Below are 17,684 nucleotides of genomic sequence, written 5' to 3'. Positions count from 1 at the left end.
GTGTCTGATTTAGTTAGCTGCGGTTACTGTAAAGTAAAAACGTATGCATTACAGTTTGCCTGTGGTAGCATTATACCGAAGAAAAACTACACACCACAAGCAACGATGTGGCTTAGGGTAAAATATGTGCCTTAGGGCTTTGGTTTTGAAAAGTTGGCTTTGATTTCAAATGGTTGCCAATGGTTAGAAGGCAACGATGTTGATAAGTGCAATAACAATTTTCTTGATTTGCGTTTTGGTGGGATCGCTGACGGCAGTACATGGTAAGTGATGATGATCTTCTTAAAATAAATAAAAATAATTGACTTTGGTTTCAGGGTTAAAATGTATGTCTTGTTTTGGCTCGGGTTTGGACAATTGCGACAGCCGAGGACGAATGCTAACGTGCATGCCAAACCAGGTGTGTACATAAAAGACCGATTTGGTCAAACAAAAATTGCAAGTTTGCTTTTAGTTTTAACTGCAAACCAACTACTGGTAATTTATTTTCTCAAGAAATTATGTGAAACTGTGGTGAGGCGTGATGGAGTTCATATGACAGTCATGAAAGGATGTAAAAATGATAGAGCGTGTAGAGACAACCAGATGCAGGCAAGTAAAAGCAAACCTGCGTTTTAAAACGTCACTGAAATTCCATATTTTTTAGAACACAAGATACGCGGGCAGATCAACTCAATGTAACTTGGATCAGCCAAACTCAGTTTGTACTTGCTGCTGCGGAAAAAATTACTGTAATGTTGGATTTTCAACTTGTACAGGCCATTTTGCATCAAGCGCACCAGGTATATGCGCGATATAGATAACTGAAAAAATAACAAAAGTCATTTTTCCGGAATACAGGAGGAGATATGAAAGTAATGTACATTTTGGACCTGTTTCCAATACTACGACAAAAAATAAACAAGTTACGGCAGACTAAAATAATTTAATGAGTTTGTAATGGAAACGTACTCATCAAAGGTTTTACCTGGTTTTCGCAGTCAATGATTGTCCTGAAGTACCAGACAATTTTCCTCACGGCAACATTGAATGCAACAACGAGAACAAAGCTGGTTCAGTTTGTGAATATCAATGCACTGGACAAGATTACTTCGTGTGGCCGAAGGGGCAAGAAGTTAATGTTTGTTTAAGAAATGGAAGTTGGGCTCGAGAACTACCATGTTGTGCAAGTAAGAGAAAAGCAAGAGGAAGAAATTTTGAAAGTTTTTTGTATTTTGTATTTCGTACAGGACCATGCCCGCCTTACTACCTCTTAGATGACGTTTTATTGTTTCATCTTAAAGGAGAAAATCAACAAAACAGGCTTGATACACTACTGAGAAGATTTGGAGAGTAATAAAGTGAAATTAGCTATAATTTTAATGCTCTACTTTTAATATTTATGACTACTTTTCAGCTTAAAATTTGCGGAGGATGCCCTAAAGATGGCTGCCCTATATTATGCCACAAAACCTATAGAAACAAGTGTAGTTCGATTTAACGAATACGGAGCAGACTTTAATCGCTTCCTTGAACTCGCCTTGCAGAGGATATCTGTTGTTCCAGGTATGTTTATCAATAACTGAACCAGTGGTTCTCAACCTTTTTTAATGTCGGGGTCAAGTGGCAGTTTTTTAAGTGTGTAAGGAGCCGCAAAAAACGAGACCTCATAGAATCACTAAAATAATTACCTTGAAAGTTAACATAGCAATCTTTGGCAGTTTTCTTAGGTCTGGTGCGAGCCGCAAAATAAGTAGTTGGGAGCCGCATGCGGCCCTGAGAGCCGCGGTTAAGAATCACTGAACTAAACCGTACGATCTTGTAATCGGAAGTAAATTTGTCCAACTATCAGCTAGGAGATGGGAACGTTACAATGCATCGCGAGTATATTATGTTCATTTTAGGCCCAGCAAATACCGGAGCAGCAATTCAGTACGCACTTGACAACCTTTTGGCACCTGAAGCTGGCGTAAGAGACAGCAGAGTCCCCAAAGCGATATGGGTGTTTATTGCCAACGCAAATCCAGCAGATGATGTGAAAACACCATCTGAAGAAGCAAGAAGACTTGGTTACCAGGTATCGTTAAAACTTAAGCATCCAGTCATTTGTTGCTTGCGGCCACTTTCCGTGTCCGGTTAATTTATCATTTATAAACATCGCGTTTATTTGCACATGAGGTACGTTAACGACAAGGCCAAAGTACCTCAACTAGCTTTACTTTGTGTTTAACAATTTCAGCTTTTCGTGGTTGGATCTGAAACCAATGGATTCAAGTTTGACCGCAAAAAGTTATTTGAGATTACTGGGAACGAGGAACACTTGTTTTTGTTCGATAACGACGTCAGCAACCTAAGTACTGAGAACGTGGCTGTTATTAACAACTATTTCTGCGGAAATCCATGTGATCACGTGCTACATGACCACGAGTAGACTTAACTCAAAACAATCCATGTCTTTATAAAGAAACCGTACTACCGAACACCCTGTTTATACTCAGTGCACATTCCTGCATCGCTGATGTCATTGCCAGTATTCATAAAAAATGCCGGAATACAATGTATACCGACGTGCGTTGTTGCCTCTTTTTGCCGTTGTACGTGTCTTTTTGTCTTTTCCTTTTAACATGCACGTTAACACTTTACGATAATTGTGTACTAATATAAAGATGTAAGACGAGTACTTATCGTGACTAGGTTATAATTTACAACAAGCAAAAACTTTAGCAAAATTGATTGGTAATCCGGAAAACATAAAGGTCTTAAAGCCCACGCGATTTACATTAACTTTTGCGTTGCTGGTCTGTGTAAAGCCTAAACCAAAAGCGTCCAATATGTTTATCGCCTAGGGCTCATAACTTTAACATATCAACACCGGCAAAGATTACTGACCGTGTGTGGCAGACATTGCAAGACTCGCAAGTCACATTTTAAATTAGGCAGGTAGAAAAATGTCAAAATGCATTTTATTGGGATTACTTATAACTGTCTTGACAAACGCCGAAGGTAGGTGATGTATTTTGTTTTTGCTGTGCAGTGTAAAAATAAACGTCGAAACACATGCTACAGGTTTGAAGTGTATGATGTGCTACGGCTCAAGCAGTTTTGACGATTGCAACATGAATGGACGCATCGAGCAATGCATGTCAAATCAGGTAACTTCAAAAACCAACCAGAATATAGTTTTCCAGGCTTCCCGGGTTTGCCTTTGGTCTTGTTGAAAGCTTTTTAGCATTTAGGTCATTAAGAAGTGTAAATTCAGCAAAAATCAACCAATGTAATTTAAGATCTAATTCATTTTTCATGTAGCTGACATGTGAAACGGTCGTGAGACGGCATGGAAATCGTATGACGGTAATGAAAGGATGCAAAGACAAAGGAGCTTGCAGAAACAATCAGCAACAGGTACAACACTTAACAATATTTTTGTCATACAAATTTGTTTGTAGCAAACTGTGGATTTGTGATTTAATTTTTTGATTAAAAACAGAACACAAAATACTCTGGAAACTCAAGCCAATGCAACAAAGATCAAATTAATTCCTTGTGTACGTGCTGCTGTGAGACTAATATGTGCAACGTTGGTCCGCCAACATGTACTGAATTTTACATGGACGCCAAGCCAGGTTTGGACACTTCTTGTGAAATTTACACATTGTACTTAATTTTTTAAGTTGTAGAACAAGATTGCCTAGAACCATCCACAGTCTTACCACACGGTAACATTGAATGTTATGGTAACAATAAACCAGGATCAGCAGTGTGCGAGTATCAATGCATGGGAAAGGACTATTCCGTGTGGCCTAAAGGACGTTTGACAAATGTTTGTTTGGGTAACGGTTCGTGGGCATACGAACCACCATGTTGTGCCCGTAGGTGCAAAAATATTAGGTAACAAATAAAGGTTTCTCTTCTATCATGTTTCTGTTTTACGAAGGACCCTGTCCGCCTTATTATTTGCTTGACGACCTGCAGATTTATCATGTCACTGGAAACGATGCCGAAAAACAACTTCAAGAAATGTTGGAGTTTGTCGTGTAGTAAGTGCATTTACGTTTCGCCAAAAGACCCTCCTGTCAAATGTATACTGTAAATGTTTTTAGTGGTGTTATTGCATTCGATGCGATCAAAATTTCAACGATGTATCACAGCGGTGATCCGGTCGAATCATCTATAGTTCAGTTCAACGACTATGGCGAAAATGCTACACTCCTTGTGGAGTTGGTACGAAAAAGAATGTCTGTGGTAAACGAAGGTAAAAGTACAGCCTACAATGCATCAATCACAATGGCTGTTTTCTCACGTTAATGCCTTACTAACAGGAGAATTAAGCACTGGAAATGCTATACAGTATGCTCTGGACAATTTGTTTGTCCCTGAAGCTGGAATGAGGGATGGCCGAGCACCGAAATCTTTGGGAATTATAACAAATACCAACTTAAGCGAAGACGCCAAGGGGCCGGCAGAAGAAGCAAGAAGACGAGGTTATATTGTAAGTGGTTTCAGCACTTTTAATACAACACAGTTACATCCAAAACGGGTTTCAAAACAATACGACCAAAATGCATTAGTTTTCATACAATTTTACTGTAGGCTACAATATCCCTATGACAAATCAATTTAGTTTTAAGCACATTTAATTTGCACCAAAACAATTTCATCAAACTTGGACATTCACGTTAACGCATTGCTACAAAATCAAGCGTTTTATGCAGGTGTACGTGAACGCTTATCAAACCGGTAGCACTAAGTTCGACAGAGAGCGTTTGGCTCAAATCACGGGAGCGGAAGAGCTTGTCTACATTTTTGACGACGACATTGAAGCGGTTACAGCACAAACACTTGATGTGATGGACAAATACTTCTGTCACAACCCGTGCGATCACGTGATGCATGAACACCAATAGAAACCAACCAGCAGTAGTTACAATGGCCCGAATGAAGAATATGTAACATTATGTTTGGAAACCCCAAAAAATGAGTTCCTGTTTTACTTTAACTACGCGCTCGATAGAAATGCCAATGCACTGTTTGCGCAGTGCGTTAATGTTAAGTATTCCTAGCGAAATTTTTAGCGGGATTTCGTCCAACTACTTTTTTTATCATTATCATGAAGGTTATCTGTGTTTTTTTGCGTACTTTTACACAGGCTAAATACCAAGACACACGGGACCAGAAAGTATTTGTCACCAGTACAGGTGCAATAACATGGACAAAGCGTGACGCACAACACTAATGAACTTTGATGTTTCATTCAACCGCGGTTTCTACGTTAAAAGTTTGTCGTTTTGAAATTAGCACTTATGGACTGCCCCGAGGGGTAAAAACAGAAGTTAAGACAGATTGCAGCTTAGTTTTACCGATTAGTTGTCGCCAACAGGGCCTAAATATTCTCTTTCAAATTTTAATGAGAAGCAGAATGAGATTTTTTATTAGGATTTTGGCGCTTTTTAAAGTACTCTTATGCGTCCAAAGTAAGTAAGCTACACAAAATTAATTAACAATGCGTTTGTTTGGATCAATATGAAATGCCGTACATGCTTAAAAATACGCAAAGTGAAATAAAACTATGATATGTCTAAACTATAATATGCTTGTAGGTCTAAAATGCATGAGATGTTACAGTTCAAGTGGTTTTGAAGACTGTAACTTGAATGGACAAGTACAACAATGTCTATCCAATCAGGTAAGCGGAAAGACCATGTCGTTTTTGCCTTACAATAAAAAACAGGTCTAATCAAGACTAAAAACCGAGACGAGACGATATTAAATTACTTTTAAGTCAAATTAACTCAACCCAACTCAATGTAACTTGTAGCTCTCATGTGAAACTGTCGTGAGGCGTCAAGATAAACACATAACAGTGATGAAAGGGTGTAAAGATGAGAGAGCGTGCAAAGACAATCAACTACAGGTATAAATGTATAAAATGTACAACCCACGCCCAATAAACATCAAATTGAACAACCAGAACAAACGATACTCAGAACGCTCAAGACAATGCAACTTAGATCAAGTTACTTCAATCTGTACGTGCTGCTGTGGTACAAATATGTGCAATGTTGGTCTGCCAACGTGTATAGGCCATTACAAGAACATTGAGCCAGGTTTGGACATAACCTATGTTACGTAAATCGCGTATACTAATTGATTTAATGTGGCAGTTTTGGCGCAAGATTGCCCAGTATCGTCCACAGTCTTACCACACGGCAATATCGAATGTTATGGTAGCAACAAACCTGGATCGGCAATTTGTGAATATCAATGCACGGGAAAGGACTATTCCGTCTGGCCAAAAGGACATTCGACAAACGTTTGTTTGGGAAACGGCTCTTGGGCTTACGAGCCACCCTGCTGTGCACGTAAGGAAAACAAGTTTTAAAAAGATCATTCCAGGGGCTTCTATACAGCATTTTGGTTTTTGGATAGGTCCATGCCCACCCTACTATTTACTTGACGACTTGGGACTCTTTCATGTTGTTGGAGACGATGCCGAAAAACAACTTCAAAAGATGCTAGAATTCGTCGTGTAGTGAGTAGTTTGATGTTGACAAAAAAAAGTATGTATTGTCTAACATTTTTCTGCAGTGGAGTTATTGCAAATGATGCAATAAAAGTATCAACAGTATATCACAGCGCTGAACCAGTCGAATCGTCTATAGTTAAGTTCAACGAGTATGGCGAAAATGCCACTCTGCTTATGGAATTGGTTCGCCAAAGAATGACTGTAGTAAACGAAGGTAAGGAATACAGTGGTAAAACGGGTAAGCCAAAGACCTGGTTTTAAATCTGGTCTTTTATAGGTAAACTAAGTACTGGAAGAGCTATTCAATATGCTCTTGATAATCTTTTTGTTCCGGAAGCGGGAATGAGGGATAACAGAGCACCAAAAGGTTTGGGAATTGTAACAAATACACATCCAAGCGAAGATGCAAAGGGCCCGGCAGAAGAAGCCAGAAGACGTGGTTACATAGTGAGTTTAATTTTGCTCAAATCAACTCAGCTTCAGACGCACGTAGAAATTTACTTAAAAAAGTAAGAATGCACAGCACATTAATTGCACGGACGGACTTCCAGATCCCTGGAATAAAATACCCATATTTATTTATGCACACTAGACTTGAGTGTTATCAGACACTTAACCTTGTTTCAGATAAACCAACTGGCACCCAAGCAACGAACAAATGATTGACCATTGTATCAAATTATACTCTGACAAAAGTCAGTTATGTAGCAATCAAGAATAAAAATTATTTTTAACGCATTGGTTCATGTGTAGTTTGTGGTGGGTAGGCGTATACATAAAGTTTTTTCGCTGGAATTTGCAAATAGCTACTGACCTGACTCCTAATTGCGTTTCATAGAGTTTATCAATTGCTACAAAACAGAACAAAACAACAATACTTTAAAATATAAATATATGGTGGATAACCACGGTATTGATTTTCTCAATGCAGGTTTACATTATGGCGTATCAAACAGGCAACGTAAAGTTCGACAGAAAAAAATTGACCGAACTAACGGGAGATGAAGAACTTGTCTATATCATCGACGAGAACATCGAAGATGTTACAACTCAAACCCTAACAGTGATGGACAAATACTTTTGCAAAAACCCATGCGACCACGTAATGCACGATCACAATTAACAACTGAAGTTGCTCAAAAAATTCAAAGAAACAGCAAACGGAACCATCAATTGTCTAAAACGTTTGTTTATGGTTGGTTGGGTGATTACTTCTAACCGCTGGTGGAACATAGAAACCTTTCATTTTTCTAACGCCCTTACCTTACATTTTTGCATTTAATTGTGTAAGGTTGAGAGTAAAGACAAATGCCACTGTTACCAATAGTAACCAACGACACACTTAAATACAAAACGTAAATCAAGGTATATTATTTCGCATGAAAGAAACAACGCGGTTTGTTTACACTAGCCAGGAAATTTTCTGACATTTTTGGCAACAAATTAAGTTACCTCGTTTCTTCGCACAATCTGCGCGCAAATTGCTAGGTCAGCAAGTATTAGATTTTAGATGTTTAACCGGCCCCTGAGCAATAACTTGATGAAGACAAAGCATGATAAACAACAGGCACAAACTGGTGAATGTTTAATTAGAAGTGTACTTTTGCAAAACGTTCATATTATTTGTTTTGAGTCGTTATTTAGTTTTAAAGAAGTTGTTCTGTAAGCTAAGGTTACAACACCTTCTGCTAAAATCGATTGGAAGCAGGCATGGAAATTCTATTTGGGTTTTGTATGATTTTGGGGGGGAGTTGCGTTCGTGGCAGGTAGCACAACTTAGTAGCCCATTTAATGCGATCTGTTAGGATTATTAAACAAACTTTATGAGATAAAACAAACTGTTGTTGTCATGGTTTAAGTGCTTGAGATGCTACATTTCAAAAGGTGTGGACAAACATGGTTTCATTTTTTGCGACAACTTTGAAAACGTTTTAACGCAGAATCAAACCTTAAACGGATGATAAAAAAATATTGTCGAAAACCATGTAGTCCAGAGTAAGAAATAGTTCAGTGACCAATAACAGATAGCATACGGCATCACTTCTTGTTGAATACTAATCAATGTTCATCACGCTAACCGGAATTTCTGATATTGTTCTTGTTGAGCTGTGTGTAACCGATGGTGGAATTATACAACGCTATTAAAAGTGACTTACTATTGTTATTTGTGTGTGTATGACATGAACTTGGATGATAAACACACTAATTGTGTAAACGCATTTAAATTTGTAGTGAAATATTTTGGCTTACGCTTTGTGGCACCTAAACGCATTAAAAATCGAACTACAAATTTATAACTTACAAAAAATAAATAACCAAATTTGATAAAATTAAACTTACCTTTTCTTTCCAACCGAGATGTTAGCTTGTATTTCTCACATATGTCCAAGATATGTTAATCCTGACACACAGCTACATCTCCAAATGCACAGTAAGTAACAAAGCGCCTTCGACGCACTGCCTTCTGAGGTGCAATGTGCCCGAAGGAGGAAGCAAAAAAACGTTTGGAAAGCTCAATCAGCGGCGTCTGTGTTTAAAAGCAGTTGTTGCTCTATCGAGATTGTCTCAGTTATCTGTAAAAACTCTATCTAAACTATCCCAGGGTAATAAATATGAAGGAAGCAAAAACCTTCAAATTCACTATGAAACTATAGTATAGTGGCAAAAAAACTAAACTAGACTTTCGTCACTTTTTTAAACTTCAAAAATTTTTAACAAGCGTATTTGTTTATAAATAGGGCCAAACCTTAGGTTATCAAATTCGATCTCAACCGTTTTTGAGGCTGTATAGGAGGTGGGTGTAAGGGTATCTAATAGTTTTAACATTATGGTTTGGGAAACAAAAGTATAAAAAAACACCAGCGCTACAAACGCTATCGAAACAAAAAAGCACCGTAATTTTACATGTTTACTACTTCTAAGTTACAATAGTAAGCTTGGTCGTTAATAACAATGCAAGAAACAGGGTTATATTCTATTTCGTTTAATGTGTATGACACGTAAGCAACGACAACATGCACCTGGGTGTCATCGTGAATTGCCCCAAGGCCATAAAGCATCCGATCAACACTATGTTAACACGTAGTTATTTGTAGATTACTGTCACGATTTGCAGTTTAGAAGTCACTTATGGCGGGTTATTCATCTGTGAAAGCGTGTCGGTGTCGCATATGCGTTTCTGCTGTGGTGTATTCAGTTTCGTTGTTGTACTGTAAGGCAAAGAAAATGTATTTCGCTGCAATTCTGATCTACGCTGCGTTTCTGGGGTATACTTCAGGTAAAGATTTACAATTTTAAAAGTATAATGTTGAGATAAGAAGTTTTTTAATCTTAGCGTATGAAATTAAGCCTGTTATATGTTGCAAAGTGTATGTATGCAACATCAGTCTAACAAAGAATAAACTAGGAAAGTATAATGTTGGTATAAATTGTATTCTTATAATTTCTTGACGTATGAATTATCGGTTTATGTAGTATGTCGTAAAAAAATTGATGTATCAAACATAATTCTAACGAAGAACGTAAATATCTGTTTAAGGTCTGCAGTGCATGACATGCTCTTCTTCGTCAAGTACTTTTGAATGCGACACAACAGGGGAACTGAAAGTGTGTCTTCCCAACGAGGTTAGTTTTTTCGCAAAACGTAGGCATCATCAGTAATATAGACCAAGTCAATATTACTGTCGCTAAGTTCCTTTGTCAGTTTCGTAAGCTTACAAGGCATTCACCGCTTCTGTAATGATTCAGAAAAGCTGCGAGACTGTAGTTCGTCGAAATCACAACAATTACATCGTTAAAAAAGGCTGCAAACAGACGCGCGCATGTTTAAACAACCAACTTCAGGTGAGCAAATGATTTCAACTAAACCAGCCGAACAGGTTGATTCTGAAAACCACCTTCTTGATTGTAGAACGATCGCTACTCTGGTTCTTCAACGCAATGCAACGGGGATCAGCGAAACTCTTTCTGCACCTGCTGTTGCCATGACAACGGTTGCAACCGAGGCGATGTACCGTGTGTTAAGTATCCAGGTACGACGCAACGTTGTTGCTAAGTAAAACGCAGCGACGAGCATGTGATTTAGACCAGTGCTTTCCAAGGTGGGTGGGCACAGCTTGGCAAAGCGGAGGTTTACACCAACAATAAAGATTAAACGAGCCCGTCATTTCGCCAACACAAATCGCTGTATAGGCTACATAGCAAATCAGCAGCATTTCCACAACACTTAATAATTGTAAGGTGTAATCCGCAAAAGTTAGGAATCCATCAGCATAAGCAGTATCATAAGTTCAGGATCCAAATCAGGTTTCTTTTTTTTTTTGATTTCATACAGGTGTCTGCCCACCACAACCTAAAGTCATTCCCAATGGAAATGTAAAGTGCAGCAACGAAGCTACATCTGACGCTCGCTGTGAATATGAATGCACCACGCCAGAATTCGCACTTCACCCCAATGGACAAGACTCCAATTCTTGTCAAGAGAACGGAACATGGCAGTATTCAACGCCTTGTTGCGCCCGTAAGTTTTTATCCTAATAGCAAATTATTCTGGAAGGTTATCCGTCTTGTTTCTTGTTTGTTTTGCTTTGTCAGCGAATTATAACTTGCATTGCATAATTTCAGGTCCGTGTCCTCCGTATATTCTGTTTGACTCAGTTATTCTTCTTCATGGTGCCTACCCGGAGGAAACCGGACCAGCCAGAACACAAGTGTTTTTAGATTTCTTTGCGTAAGTGCAATACATACTTATAGGATAATTTGAGTTTCAATAACAAAACTCAAAATAAACGTCGCGATATATATTTTTGGAAAAGATATCGAGCAAGTTTACTAAGTAAAGTAGAAGACTCCAAAACCAAAAAAAAAATGATAACGAGCTTTTAGTAAGTTTAGCTGGCCGTTTTTCGCACAAGCAAATGATAAAATGTGATGGTCACGGCGTAGGCTACTCTGTGAAACTGGCTTTATAGTTCCCGATTACACAAGTGTTCATGTTTTTTTTTTGCATCATGTACCCTGGAATTTAGTTTGTTTAAATTTTCAGAAACGTAAATGTCGGAGAAAACGCTGCAAAACTCGCTGCTATGGCTTACAGCGGAATTCTACACACAGAATCCATCGTAAGATACGACGAATATAACAACGACAAGACAATAATGACTGAAATGATACTGGAACGACTTCAGGTTAACAACACAGGTAAAAGAATACTTTTTTAGGTCATTACGAAAAAGCATTTGACCTTCGATTTTGAGATAAATTTCTGACCGGTAAGAAAAATGTTTCCAAAGGATGCAAAGTTTTGATAAGCCTGTAACGTCAGACCCTGAGACTTGCACTCGCAATAAGACCATCATCTGTACTGTCAACTAACTTGATTTCGACGAATGCTCTGCTTCTTGTGTATATATAGCTCACTATAAACTAAATTTGTAATTTATTGGCACTAATTCTAACAAAAGATAGCACGTTTACTTCAGGTACGGTTTAAAACTGAGTAAGCAACTGTTGTTTTGCAGCTGATGGTGAAATCAAGACAGGTTTGGCAATCCGCTATGCTGTCGACAATTTGTTTGTGCCTGAAGTTGGGGCCAGAGGGGCAGATGTACCAAAAGCCATAACCATTGCTTTGGACAACAACCCAACAGATGATGCCGTGGAGGCAGCGAAGGAGGCTAGAGCTCGTGGCATTGAGGTAATGTAAACCTTTCCTTTGTTTGGTATACAGTTCTTTTCTTTTCGGTAGAGCCACTAACACAAGACCCCCTTTTGGAAATTAGCAGGCCTGTCTGTGAGTTCTTGTGTTAGTAGATTCTCCTCTCTTTTCCCAACTCTTTCAATCTACTGCCTACGGGTATACCGATATTGTTATCTATTATACGTCTAAAATGCAAAACGTCCAGGGGTGAACATTAATTTTTAGGTTGTGTAGTGTGATTGCGTGTAAAACTATTGCACCCAGCAAAACTGTTTGCTTCGGAATTTTCAATTCTTGGTTGGGCCAGGTTTTTCCAGTAGGGTATGGGTTCGGTCTGAAGTTTCAATAAATTGTTCTTCAAGCCGGACCTCAAACTCGGCATCATTAAATCTGCCTTTCTGATAAGTAAGTTATAGGACCTAAACCGTATTTCGGTTTGGACCCCAAATTCAGGAGCGCTTACAGCTCTGGTACAATGTATGAAATTAAATTAGAAATCTCTGTTAGTTTCTAATATATTCTCATGACATTTAGACGCACGTGTATGGGTTTCGTCCGCCAGTCGGAGAACTGAATGTGGAATTGTTGGAGGAAATTGCTGGCAATCCAAAACACGTTTTTATCTTTGACGGTGACGCCAGCAAGTTAACAGGAGACTACCTTGCCGACGTGACACTGCACTTTTGTCAAAACCCTTGTAATTACGTTCGCTCTAAGGTCTAACCTTGTATGCCTTTGATTTTTTTTGCATGCTTATATACTGGCGCGCATTTGAAGAACAACATGTATTCAATATGCTTGTTGAAAAACCTACTGTACTACTTTGCGGAGACAATATTATAGTAAATAATATTCAAAATTGCCAAAATGTGTAGGCTACTGCAGTTACCCCAACTGACTTGTCTTTTTTGCATGACGGACTTTGTAACATTTGTTTTCGGGATTTTGATATACGAGTGATAGTTTGTTTAAGGTCTACATGGTTTCTGCGCGCCCAATTTCCTTGTTTGTTGTGTGCTTGAGAAATATATTCGTTTGTAACAGACAGGGTGTATTTTACGAAAGATAGGCGCTAATATCATTTTAGGCATACGAAAACGCAGCAAAAAAACACAAAAAAATAATTGAAAAAAGCCTAAAGACCTGGCAGAACGTGCCTGCATGGGTTCGCACACAAGAAGTCGTGAATCTCTTTGATAGAATCGGAGTTGATTTTGGTAGGGTCGTTTTCAAAAAGGAAAACTCTGTCTGGAGATCCGGTTATATCGACCATTTTATTGTAATCCAATTCCATGCCTTCGTTCTGGAATCCCAGGACCAGAAACTGTGTCAAAAAAAGAGTTTCAAGAAAAACCTGTTTTACACGCTATTAGCAGCGTATTAATGTCTTGCATTTATGGCTTCTGAAACCCATTTAAGGGACATTATTGTTTTGTGACCAAACTTTAGACATAATTTTGAGTTTCTGCTACCCATGCATGTAGACATTCAGATTACCTCAACTGGTAGGTCAGGATTGTTACGAAGCTGCCTTGCATATTCTGCTGTGTCATCGTCTGGATTTTGATTAGTCATGATAGTAATTTTCTTGGGGACTTCAGGTCCACGCATTCCAGCTTCTGGTACTAGAAGGTTCTGCATGGTGAACTCTAACGCCGATGTTGCGTTTACCAAACCATCCTCTGCAATAAACAATAATTTGCAGAGTTAACAAATATAACCCCTAAAACGAGTTTTCCCTATTTATAAAACAAGTCTTATAAAACGTCCAGATCACAAAAACAGTCGAGTAGAATCAAGAACCCAGCGAGTACGAGTCAAGGTCAGAGTTTTAGTAATTAGTTTTTGGATAAAGTATCTTCAACTGATGGATAAGCCGTTTCACGTTTGTTGAGTGTTTGTCACAAAGCCACTAAGATTTTGTCAAGTTCAATTAAACGACTCGAGTTCATGACTCCAGTCATTACAACTCTGGTTAACTCTGTGTTGGGTTTACCTGTGTTTTTAGGGTTGTGAAGTCGGTTAATAACAAGTTGACGCAAAGAGTCAGAATCAGTGTAATCGCTGAAACGTATCCTTGATGTGATCATCGTCACGCCACTGAAGTAAGCGCCTGCAAATCGAATGCTGTCCTGGCCAACTTCCACAGATCTGTACAGAGGATTGATGTTATAAATCTCAAATTTGGGAGAAAACTACATTTTGCGATCCTTTTTGTGTGGAATACAACTTACTGGCGAAAGATTTCGGCGAGCATCATCATGGCTCCAGTATTTCTCGGTTGATCAGCGTGAAACAAGATTACAGAGTCGAAAAGCAGGAAAGGTGGGCACTGACCTTCACAAATAATGATTTGTATGTTACAAGCCATAACGATAAAAAGACAAACAGTGTCAAAATCATCATTAGAAGTAGAAACCTTTTGAAAACGGTTTAGTTGCGGGGACGCGTTCTACGTATTATTTATTCTTATAGTCAGCAATATGTGTGATTGACAAGTGAACTAATGTTTTCCTAAATATCCCAGTGTAATATAACTGCGTTGGATTTTTATAGAATCTATTTTTCATACAATAAAACTACATGCTGCAGATTAACATAAACACTGAACATCAGCATCAATGTGTTAAAAATCGTTTCGCTACAAAACAATTCAAGTGATTTGAAACTTACGTGCACAACATGGCGCAGGATTGCTCCATTTCCCGCTGGTAAAACATTCCGATGTAGTGTGACGTGGTGGGTGAAGTGAGTACCCTGGTCTGTTGCAGCCAAACGAACACACTGATCCAGAAGAGTTACCACGAGTGCAGTCAGTGCTTCCGTACGACACTGGCTCAAGTGCAGGGCAAACTTGGTCTACAGTAAGACATAATGATACAGAGTTGTAAGTATGGCCGAACTTTTCCGGCAGTGTTCGGGTTTAAGTTAAGATATCACAGTGTAGATTCGGAGCTGAATTCCCACTCGGGCTCGTTTAAGTCGTGGTTTAGTATCTTTCAGGCCAATTTCTTTTTCTTAAGAGTCGGGAACTCTGTTACTGTGAAGATATACATGGTTCCACTTTGAGGCTGGGAAAAATGGGTTTGTACCGAGCGCATTTTCATATTATGTTAGTTAATAGTTAAATCCATTACACGAAAGCGTTTTTTGTATCAGTCTACGATTGTCATTTTTTGCCCTTTTACTATTTTAATACAAGCTATACTTCGGGTGCCTAATATAGTCCGTTATCGTAACCAAGCCAAAAATGTGATTCGTAGAAACTGCCCCGACAACAGTAATAATACGAATTCGGTTACTTTTGTTTAACATGCCACAGTTGTTACAAATCATTTGTCAATTACCTCCTCTTGAACTGCATTTTAAACCTCCCATATTGCACTTGTCGTCTTTGCAGCAACATCTGCATACCGAATTGACTTGGTCTGTGTTGCACTGCGTGGATTTACCAGACGGTCGATCGTTCTGAAATGTGAAATTATATTCGTCAACGAGGCAACACACAAGTCCGTTAGAATATTACAGCAACATTAGTTACGTATGCTCTATGTTGGACATTGTTTTATGCACGGACTAGACACCTTAAGAATGTGCGAGCATATCGCAATTGCACAAGCAAAGGTCGAAGGAAATGATTGCAACACGATCTAGTGAATTTAATTGTCAAACAAAAACTTTGGAAAACATTTTTGCACAAATTTTTAAGACGATTGCTACGAGGAGCTAGATTAATTACAATCGTTTATACCAGTAGTTCTCAAACTGTGCGTCGCGACGCCCTGGTGCGTCGTTTCAATTTTCCAAGGGCCTCGCAGAATAGTTTCGTTTCGTGGCTTTTTGTTGTTGTATCAATAAACACAACTTTATTAATAAGTTTCCTCATTAACTTTTATTTGCTGGTGCGTCGCAAGTCGGGAAAACTTTTCCAGAGGCGTCGCAATAAAAAAAAGTTTGAGAACCACTGGTTTATACCAACGAGTTTCATAAATGACTGATATTTTTGCACATGTTTTAACAATCGCAATTGTTTGCACATTAAAATTTTACGGAAAATGATCCACCAATAAGTATTGTTATTTTTTTAAATCGCCTAACAAAGGTGCAATTTTTTTCTCGTAAAGTCACTTTTCAGTTTTTATGAAAGAAAAACACCATTGAGCGCATCAGCTCAGCGAGTGAGAAATTGGGCACAAAATATCGAGTGAAGTGGTTTACTTACTTGAGCTTGATTTGTTTCACAAGCATGAGCTTGCTTGCAACGTTTGTTTATCACCGAGAAATATCCAATTCTTCTGTGAACGGTCTGACATGCTTGCTATAACAAAACACAGTTAAGTATCTCAGATTTGTGTCTACACATAGTTATAGACGCGTTAGAACTACCTCGTTATATTGACATTTTTCCAAGGTTCCGAAACGGTCGCAACTTTCAACACTGCGTGCGTTTCTGCAGGTCCAACAATGCAAACCTGTAACACAGTGAAGTTGGTTAAAAAAAATTAAAAGCGACAACCAAACTTCAAAAATTTATTTACGTCATTTTTTTCAATTATTACCAGCTTTATATTACGAAAACTTTAGCAAAAGCGGAAAACGATAGCGAACACGCAACTATTTAACGTATGCTACCCTACCACAATTAACGCTAATCACACAGCCATAAATGCGGCATTACTTACTGCTTGCGAAACTTAAAAAGGCACAGGCAAGAGCGATGAAAAGACAAGCCTTCATTTTAACGAATAGTCTGTTTTACTTCGTTGCTCCGTTTGAATGATACTCCATAGGCTAGTTGCTGGTCTTTTAAACACCAGGTTACGACCCGTAGTATTTTACGCGTGGCGTGGCACAACGTGAAAAACATGTTGATTAAGTTGGCGCTGGCATTTAGACAGGCGTCAGGGCAATCTTTCAAATAAACATATGAGCTTCGCCCAACCTGACAGTCCGGCACCGCAGGGCACAACGAAGGGCAGTTAGAACGTCAAAACCACCCTGATTATTGCCCTACTCTACGGCGCATATTCCTTGAAACACTCACTGACAACAAACAGCAAGTAAGATTTTCACACGCGCAAGACACGTGATACAGCCTGGTGTCCCTGCCGGTCAGGTTAAGGACTATAGCGGCAATATATCGCCATGCTTACAAAATGTCATGAGTCCCTAAATTGCGCCGTTCCACTAACGGTTTGCTAAAAGGTCATACCCGCTTAAACACTTTACAGATTGGTCTGTGATGGTACCAATTGAGCGATAGCTGTTAAAATGTCGTCTTTGTTGATTTAATGTGAAGTTGGACCAAAACGGTAAACCATGTAAGAACAAAATATTGCGTCTTGGTATTTTGTGTAAGAACTAATCAACCATGTTAATAATTTATATGTAATTTGACTTCCATAGGGATATAAATGTAATAATGAAAACAACACTTTGGTTTTGCAGTACTATGCGCAAAGAAACTTGATTTTGAATCTTTAT

General features: G+C 38.7%; 4 protein-coding genes and 1 long non-coding RNA gene across 7 annotated transcripts in view; 3 read left to right on the top strand and 2 right to left on the bottom strand.

The window, feature by feature from the left end:
- LOC145217487 (uncharacterized) overlaps window positions 1–9,069 on the bottom strand; it is a 44,492-nt gene extending 35,423 nt beyond the window's left edge. Inside the window, exon 1 of the long non-coding RNA XR_013857406.1 lies at window positions 8,843–9,069. This is a non-coding gene — a long non-coding RNA (uncharacterized LOC145217487). The remainder of the gene's footprint in view (window positions 1–8,842) is intronic.
- LOC145217482 (uncharacterized) lies at window positions 182–2,641 on the top strand. Its single transcript, XM_080084758.1, has 9 exons — window positions 182–263; window positions 318–400; window positions 496–591; window positions 647–782; window positions 981–1,169; window positions 1,230–1,332; window positions 1,397–1,545; window positions 1,884–2,056; window positions 2,219–2,641. The coding sequence occupies exons 1-9, from the start codon at window positions 197–199 to the stop codon at window positions 2,408–2,410; spliced, it is 1,188 nt and encodes a 395-aa protein (XP_079940884.1). The 5' UTR covers window positions 182–196; the 3' UTR covers window positions 2,411–2,641.
- On the top strand, window positions 2,827–8,666 carry LOC145217480 (cochlin-like). 3 transcript variants are annotated; one of them, XM_080084756.1, is made up of 10 exons: window positions 2,827–2,982; window positions 3,046–3,131; window positions 3,286–3,381; window positions 3,467–3,602; window positions 3,657–3,848; window positions 3,914–4,016; window positions 4,080–4,231; window positions 4,299–4,468; window positions 4,692–5,450; window positions 5,577–5,643. In XM_080084756.1, exons 1-9 carry the CDS (start codon window positions 2,928–2,930, stop codon window positions 4,881–4,883), a joined length of 1,182 nt encoding a protein of 393 aa, XP_079940882.1. In that variant the 5' UTR covers window positions 2,827–2,927; the 3' UTR covers window positions 4,884–5,450; window positions 5,577–5,643. The 3 variants fall into 3 exon arrangements, with proteins under 3 accessions (XP_079940882.1, XP_079940881.1, XP_079940880.1); XM_080084755.1 differs by lacking the exons at window positions 2,827–2,982; window positions 3,046–3,131; window positions 3,286–3,381; ... (3 more) ...; window positions 4,080–4,231; window positions 4,299–4,468 and adding exons at window positions 5,795–5,890; window positions 5,948–6,083; window positions 6,153–6,338; ... (2 more) ...; window positions 6,780–6,949; window positions 7,434–8,666 and having other exon boundaries at window positions 4,892–5,450; window positions 5,577–5,662; XM_080084754.1 differs by lacking the exons at window positions 2,827–2,982; window positions 3,046–3,131; window positions 3,286–3,381; ... (3 more) ...; window positions 4,080–4,231; window positions 4,299–4,468 and adding exons at window positions 5,795–5,890; window positions 5,948–6,083; window positions 6,141–6,338; ... (2 more) ...; window positions 6,780–6,949; window positions 7,434–8,666 and having other exon boundaries at window positions 4,892–5,450; window positions 5,577–5,662.
- A 555-nt stretch (window positions 9,070–9,624) lies between the features above and the next one.
- Window positions 9,625–13,245, top strand: LOC145217481 (uncharacterized). Its single transcript, XM_080084757.1, has 9 exons — window positions 9,625–9,779; window positions 10,041–10,126; window positions 10,250–10,345; window positions 10,413–10,533; window positions 10,836–11,021; window positions 11,126–11,231; window positions 11,547–11,701; window positions 12,022–12,197; window positions 12,735–13,245. Exons 1-9 carry the CDS (start codon window positions 9,632–9,634, stop codon window positions 12,921–12,923), a joined length of 1,263 nt encoding a protein of 420 aa, XP_079940883.1. The 5' UTR covers window positions 9,625–9,631; the 3' UTR covers window positions 12,924–13,245.
- LOC145217483 (uncharacterized) lies at window positions 13,231–17,054 on the bottom strand. Its single transcript, XM_080084759.1, has 9 exons — window positions 16,883–17,054; window positions 16,587–16,672; window positions 16,423–16,518; window positions 15,548–15,668; window positions 14,874–15,059; window positions 14,435–14,537; window positions 14,197–14,351; window positions 13,698–13,882; window positions 13,231–13,524 (listed from the first exon to the last, which is right to left on the bottom strand). Exons 1-9 carry the CDS (start codon window positions 16,935–16,937, stop codon window positions 13,336–13,338), a joined length of 1,176 nt encoding a protein of 391 aa, XP_079940885.1. The 5' UTR covers window positions 16,938–17,054; the 3' UTR covers window positions 13,231–13,335.
- Between the last annotated feature and the right edge of the window lie 630 nt (window positions 17,055–17,684).

This window comes from Phallusia mammillata, chromosome 3 (assembly GCF_965637545.1).
Source record: "Phallusia mammillata chromosome 3, kaPhaMamm4.hap1.1, whole genome shotgun sequence".
Lineage (NCBI taxonomy): Eukaryota > Metazoa > Chordata > Ascidiacea > Phlebobranchia > Ascidiidae > Phallusia > Phallusia mammillata.
The sequence above is the reverse complement of the archived record's forward strand: the minus strand, read 5'-3'. Positions and strand labels throughout refer to the sequence as shown.